This window comes from Colobus angolensis, unplaced genomic scaffold, assembly GCF_000951035.1.
Source record: "Colobus angolensis palliatus isolate OR3802 unplaced genomic scaffold, Cang.pa_1.0 Scaffold180, whole genome shotgun sequence".
Classification (NCBI taxonomy): Eukaryota; Metazoa; Chordata; class Mammalia; order Primates; family Cercopithecidae; genus Colobus; species Colobus angolensis.
In genome coordinates, this window is record NW_012114933.1 from 5,332,755 (window position 1) to 5,340,370 (window position 7,616).

At 35.1% G+C, this 7,616-nt stretch overlaps 1 protein-coding gene across 1 annotated transcript in view; it reads right to left on the reverse strand.

Annotated features, from left to right (window-relative positions):
- DHX29 (DEAH (Asp-Glu-Ala-His) box polypeptide 29) overlaps positions 1–7,616 on the reverse strand; it is a 54,615-nt gene that overhangs the window by 35,827 nt on the left and 11,172 nt on the right. The window contains exons 3-7 of the mRNA XM_011939366.1: positions 7,381–7,494; positions 6,317–6,446; positions 5,479–5,621; positions 4,427–4,555; positions 615–741 (exon numbers count right to left, since the gene is read on the reverse strand). Coding sequence (XP_011794756.1) covers positions 615–741; positions 4,427–4,555; positions 5,479–5,621; positions 6,317–6,446; positions 7,381–7,494 — 643 coding nt within the window. The remainder of the gene's footprint in view (positions 1–614; positions 742–4,426; positions 4,556–5,478; positions 5,622–6,316; positions 6,447–7,380; positions 7,495–7,616) is intronic.

The following is a 7,616-nucleotide window of genomic DNA, read 5'->3' on the forward strand; positions in this document are numbered from 1 at the left end:
AAAATACAAAAAAAACTAGCCGGGCGAGTTGGCGGGTGCCTGTAGTCCCAGCTACTAGGGAGGCTGAGGCAGGAGAATGGCGTGAACCCGGGGGGCGGAGCTTGCAGTGAGCTGAGATCCGGCCATTGCACTCTAGCCTGGGCGACCAGAGCAAGACTCCGTCTCAGGAAAAAAAAAAAAAAAAAAAATCATAGGTTGGCAAACAATGTCTTGTAGGCCAAATCTAGTCCGCTGCCTGTTTTTGTATGGCTTGCAAGCTAGAATGGTGTTTACATTTTCAAGTGGTTATAAAAACATTTGGTGATATGATACAATGATTAGAAATTTATAGTATCCATAAATAAAGTCTGATTAGAACATAGCCATTCATTTTTGTATGGTCTATGGCTGCTTTTGTGCTGTAACAGCAAATTTGAATAGTTGTAACAGAGGCTGTATGGCCCATGAAGTCCACAGTATTTACTACTTAGCTTATTATTTTAAAAGTTTGCTAATCCCATGTATAAACTGTTAGAAAAGGGCAGACATATTAAAAGGTAGCATCATCCATTCCAGGAAGTCCAACAAACAGAAGACAATTACATCTATATATCTAAGTATTTGAAAGTGTTTACCTCTTTGAAATTTCCTTATTTTTTCTTGAGCCTCTTTTTGGCCTTGCTTGTTTTTTTCTAGTTTAAAGGTAGCTGCTTGCTCTTTTGCATCCAGCAGTTTTGCTGCAAGATGTAAGTACCTTTCGTTCTGTTCCAAATAAAACAATGGGAGGGGGAACAAAAAAAGAAGAGCAAGATTAGTATATCTATGGTCAATTTACTGTATCAAAATCTGTGATATTTTTACCTTATCCTTTGATCTGGCAAATCTACTTTTAGGAATTTTTCATAGAGAAATAAAACAAATGCACAGATTTGCAGGTGCATAGATGTTTGGTGAGGCACTGACTGTAAAAGAAAAACTGGAAATCATATATGACACATCTCTACAGAGAAGACTATTTAGTCATTAGAAAATAAAATAAGGTTAGTAAAAGAAAGAGGGTGACCCACATAGAGAAACTTCCTTGACGTGTTAGTAAACTAAAGCAAAGTGCAGAATAAAAAGTAGAGCTCATTTCTATAAAAATTATTTCAGCCGGGTGGTGTGGGTCACGCCTACAATCCCAGCACTTTGGGAGGCCAAGGCGGGCGGATCACCTGAGGTCAGGAGTTCAAGACCAGCCTGGCCAACATGGTGAAACCCCATCTCTACTGAAAATACAAAAATTAGCTGGGCGTGGTGGCGGGCGCCTATAATCCCAGCTACCCAGAAGGCTGAGGCAAGAGAATCACTGGAACCTGGGAGGCAGAGGCTGCAGTGAGCTGAAATTGTACCACTGCACTCCAGCCTGGGTGACAGAGCAAGACTCTGTCTCTAAAAAAAAAAAATCGTTTCATAAGTATGTGTGTTTAAAGGATTATTCATGCAGTAATAATAATACTCATCTGAAAGTTAACTTCACATAATCTCTATCTTATGGAAGACAGGGAAAAAATGGCTTTTGAGGAAAATGGATGTCATAACCCTCAAGGACATGACTTGACTCCTGAGCAAAAACTAGGAAGTTTAAAGTTAAACTCAAATTACTGTTTTTCTCCCCCTTAGGTTAATAAGTGACAGTAGATTAGAAGCATAAAACTATGGACTGGAGAAGGAAACACAACTGATAAAAGAAGGAAAAAGAGACAATTAAGCAAGCATATCTAGCTGAATTCTGGTACCATTTTGTACAGAGACAAATATCAATACAAATATCAGTGTAACAGACAGGAGGGTTAGCTACCACCTCAAATTCACTCATATAATACTTATCCTTTCCATCTTTCCTGTACTTGGCAGTGATACCACCATCCCTCCATTTACGCACCTCTTGCCATCTTTGGCACATTTTTCCCCAATAAAATTTGCCATCTTAACCATTTTTAAGTGTACAGTTCAGTGGTATTAAATACATTCATGACGGTGTACAACCATCACCACCATCCATCTTCAGAACATTTTTATCTGGCAAACATGAAACTCTAATCCCATTAAGCATTAACTCCCCATTCTGCCATCCCCCACCAGCCCCTGGCAACCACCATTCTATTTTGTCTCTATGAATTTGACTTAGGGACGTCATATAAGTGAAATCATATGGTATCTGTCTTTTTGTGATTGGCATATTTCACTTAGCATAAAGTTGGTCAAGGTCCAGCCGTGTTGTAGCATGTACCAGAACTTCCTTATTTTTTAAGGCTGAATACTATTCAGTTTTATGTGCATGCCACATTTTACCTATTCATTTGTCTTATTGGTAGATACTGGATTGCTTCCACGTTTTAGCTATTGTGAATGCTGCTGCTATGAACACAGTGTACAAATATCTCCTCCAAGACTCTGCTCTCAATTCTTTTGAGTATATACCCAGAAATGGAATTACTGGATCATATGGTAATTCAATTTTTAATTTTTTGAGGAACTACCAAACTGTTTTCCACAATGGCTGCAACATTTTACATTCCCACCAATAGTACACAGGGTTCCAATTTCTCTACATCCCTGTTAACATTTATTATTTCCAGTTTTTTTTGATAGCTGACATCCTAATGGGTGTGAAGTAGTATGCCACTGTGGTTTTGATTTGCATTTCCCTAATGATTAGTAATGCTGAGCATTTCTTCATATACTTACTCGTGATTTGTATATCTTCTCTGAAGAAATCTTCCTTAGCCTTTATATTCCGTAAATCATCAATTTCTATTGATTCTTGCTTTACAAATGTCTCTCTTCCTTTCCAATTACCGATTTGAGCTTTTATTATCTCACACCTGAGCAAGTGCAATAGCTACCATAATGGCCTCCCTACACTTTCCAAATTGCCCTAAACATTACTCAGTATTCCAAACCACCTCGAGTATTACTAAGCTTGACCTAAAATATCATTCTTCTTGTCAGTCACCTGCCCCTAAATCTGTAGTGGCTCTTTACTTTCAAGGAAAAGTGTCAAAATCACCTTCTGGACATCAAAATCTTCCAGTCTCAGGTGAACTCACCTGTTTACTCCTATCTACCAATACTCATCTATACATCTTATCTCTATATATGCTCATCCATTTTTTATTACTGAAAGGCTCCTTGTACAATTCCACATCTGTACCCTTGTTCACAGTATTTCACACATGAGGGCCATCTTCCCATCTTTCTTTGCCTGTCTGAACTCTGCGCATCCTTTAGGTCCCATCTCTTTGAAGTCTTGACTTAATGCTCCAATCAGAAGAGACCTCTTCTTTCTCCAAATCTCAAAGTAGACTTATACTGCCCTAAATATTTCACTTATATTAGTTTAATACAGGAACATGGTTTAAAAAAACTTAGATATACAGAAGAATATAAAGAAGAATTCTCCATCCCACTATACCACCCTGGTCCTAATCACCAGTAACAGCTCCTTGTGTCTCTTTCCAGATGTTTTCTTTGCTTATGTAAAAAAGCAAATACGTAGCTATATGTATTTTTTCTTTTATACAAACGAATTCATCAGATTACATATGCTGTTCTACAACATCTACCATTTGCCTGTTGACAGACATATGGGCTGTTTGCAGTGTTTGCCTAATACAAATAAAGCTGCTATGAACATTTGTGTACAAGTCTCTGAACAAATGTTTTAATTTTTCTTAATACCTGGAAATAAAATTGTTGGGTCATATGACAAGTATTTGTTTAACTTTATGAGAAAGGACGAGTTTTTCTAAGTGGCTGTACCATTTTACATTTCCATTAGCTTTACATTCCCATTAGCAATATGAATATTCCAGTTGCTCCACATTCCTCCTAACATTTAGTATTACTGATCTTTTTAGTTTTAGCCATTCTGATGGATATATAGTGGTGTCTCATTTAAGTTTTCATTTTCATTTCTCTAATTTAATCTACTTTTGTGAGGTATCTATTTTTAAAGCTTCTTTATATAATTATGTATAGAAGTCCTTTGTCAGATATATATATTACAGTATTTCCCATACCTTGCTTTTTTGACTTAGTATATTTTCTGCCTTATATTTCTATCTTACCATATGATGTCTATGTTATTCTCTCTAAACCATGAACTTCTGTAAAGGAATGTGCCTTTTTATTATTACCTAAAGAATTTAGCATGCTCCTTACTCATAAAAATCATTTTAAAATATTTGATGATTATCTCTTTAAACATGAGAAATGTAATTAACATCTTTTGAGCAGTTAACTTTCTCCTAAGTTTTTACCTAAGTGTTATTTTATTTAATCTTCACATCAGCCCCTTAGAGGTACATTTCCAATTTACAAATGAGCGAACTAAGGCTCAGAAAAGTAAATATATCTTGCTTAGGAACATCCAGTTAGAAGCCTAATACAAATTTCTACTCACAGGGTCAAATTTTTCCTCCTCTTCTAAACTTTTAGAATTCTCATTCTTTTCTTCTTCATTTTGTTGTTCAGCATATCGTAAAATCCACTCTTTCATATTTACTTCCGTATTTTTTTCTTCCTTTTTTGGCTAGAAAGAGAAAACAAACATCTGAAAAACCAAAGTTAGAAAAAGGTGTCAAAACTATCTTGTCACTGCTTTTACAATTTCCTCACACTCAAAAACAGTAGACATATATAAGCTGTTATTCTTTATTGCTCAGTGAAGGACAAATAAATTGACCTCAACATTAAGAAATTTACAATTGCAAAATCCAAAGAATATATTTATATAAAGTGGTAAAAAAGAATGAAATGAGAACTGTTAAAAACTACTGTTATTCCTTAAAAACAGTGGTTTTATGAGGATTATTTTTTCCATAGATGTTTTACAATATGCAGAGTATTTAAGTATAATGGCCTAATGAATCACAATTCCATTATTCACATTCATCTGTGATTTTCTTCCACAGACTCTGGGCTTGGTCATGTGACTTGCTTCAGTCAATAGAACATTAGCAAGAATGATAAAGCAGGAGCTTGATAAGAATTTGTACACTTTGGCTTATTGTCTTAAAATATTCTTGGAAGCCAGATGCCATAAGAAGTTCAGTCACCCTAAGACCACTATATGTGAGGAAACCCAAGCTAGTCATGTAGAAAAAACACGTAGACAGAGGGATGCCTGGCTAGCCTCCAGCTTAGTAATGGGAGTGAAGAAGCCACTTTGGATGTCCCAGCCCTGGAAGATTCTTCCTGGAACAGAAGAACCACCTTGTTGAGCCTAGCACAGACTGCAGAATCATGAGAACCAATAGCTGGTTTAAGCCACTACATTTTGGGGTGGTTTGTTATATAATGATAACTAAAACAGTGATAGAAAAGTCTGGTAAACCAATTAGTTATTTGTAAGAAGTAAAAATGTTACAGAAACCTAATATTTATACTCTTCAAACAGTTACATGTGCTCCATTCTGATTTTATACAACTTTAAATGCTTAATTCTTAAATTACCTTAATCTTAGGGTCTTCATGTTTTTTGGTTTTAGGTTGCAATGGAGGTGAAATAGTGGCTTGTATTTCAGGAGACTGAAATTTAGGCCTACTTTTAGGTTGTTGCTCTTCAAATTCCTGACTGAATCCTTCAGGAAGTGCATCTTAAAATAAAAGAAACTACGCTGAAAATAAACAGGCATATGATACATAAAACACACAAATATTTGTTAAGCATTTGTAAACCTTGCCTAGACTCAGAGCACCTAATTTTCTTCTATTCCCTCATCTCCTAAGAACAGAAATCCTAAGATGAACCTGGTTTTATTTGTCAAACTAGAAGTGAACATATTCATCAGATGATAGCTAACCCTCTTCTATTTGGTCATTATTTCACCCTCAATGTTAGGCTCCTAAATTGTCATAAGATCTTAATCCTTCCCACTCTTTGGCTGTCTGCCATAGCATGTGGTAGTATCCTTAGTCACCACAAGCCATTTGCACTCCAGATTCTTGCCAAAGATTACAATCATGATCCTCTGCTTAGTAAAATACTATATATCCAAGGACAGTCCTAATTTCTAAACCAAAAACCAGGAGATACGCAAACCTTGTATTAAGGACATAGCAAAATAACAATCAACAACTGAACACAAAACATAGTATTTTCTTGCATAGGTCACAATCTCTAAGGAAAATATCCTGAAAAGAACAGAAGGTAAGAACACTTTGAAGAACACTTTAAAAGTAAATAATTATGACAGTGAAAAAATATGAGTATGAGCCAAAAGGCTGATACAAATACCAAAACGACTTCAAAAGGTTTTAGAAACTGAAAGAATTTAATGATACTGTTTACCATCTGAAAGGTTTAAACAGAGCCAATCCAAGGCAGAATGAAGGTCACCTCCACATAAGAGTGTATTGGTCATGGCATCTTCAATGTCCTTTGTCTTAAATGAAAATGCTTGTAAAGCCATGTATAAATCCTATGACAAGCAAATATAAAAAAAGTCACATTTGTCAAAGTTCCCTTCCTGTATTACTAATTATTCCATTCATTTTAAACCAGAAGCTTTAACACAAATTATAATTTCAAAACAATCTTTTTTTTCCCAATTAAAAATGAAATGTGTTTATTGAATTAAGAATTTGGAAACCAGAGATCTTTAAAAAAGAGAACCATGAGAAATTATTCCTATTTTCACTGTCCAAAGATCCTAAATGTAGTACATTTCTTTTAGTCATTTTTCCATGATTTTGTAAAAATAGATTTCACTTAACATTATAACATAAGCACCTTCCAAAGTTAGTAGAAACTCTGCATCATCACTTTGAATAGTTACATAACATTCCACTGGGTGGACATATCCTAATTTAATTTTATATTTTTCTATGGCTGAACACTTAGGATTTGTTTTTTTATTACAAGCTGTGGTTCAGTGAACATCTTTATACATAAAGATAAAGCATTTTAACATACTTTCTAAAGCATAATCATTATAGTTAGGCAGAGCTGGGTTCAAATCCAGACCCTGTTTACTAGTAACCTTACGGTATCATTTATGTCATCCTTGCAAGCCTCCATTCTTTCACTTGAAAAAATGGGACCAAATACATCTACCTCATAGGACTGTTGTGTCAGAGAAAATGTAAACAAAGTGCCCAGCACAGAATCTAACATAGTAGGTGCTCAATAATATAATTCTGGGGATATACCTTAATTTTCATATCACCATTTTAATGTGTGCACTTGCACCTCCTTGATTTAATGTGTGCACAATTCCTTCTCTATTCTTAGAGATGGACATGATCTATATAAAATCTCAATGGAAGTTGTAAAGCCTTTTTTTTATCTCACATGAGGAGCTGTCTAAAAATGCTTCACTAAAACTAAGGAACTTAAAAAAGTTTGCAAAATACCTGCAATTTTTTGGCAGTAAGTCTTCCAGAAATCATTCCTTTGTCATTATTTTGCTTTTTATGCTCATTGATCACTCCAATAATTCTTTGCTCTAGTTTGTTATTAATTACCACCTGTTAAGGCCAAAAAGGTCATATCATTTAGAAGCTAAATTATTAAAAAATTAAAAGCACAAACCTGAGAGAAACAAGAAATGGGGAAAGGATTCCCTATTTAATAAATGGTGCTGGGAAAA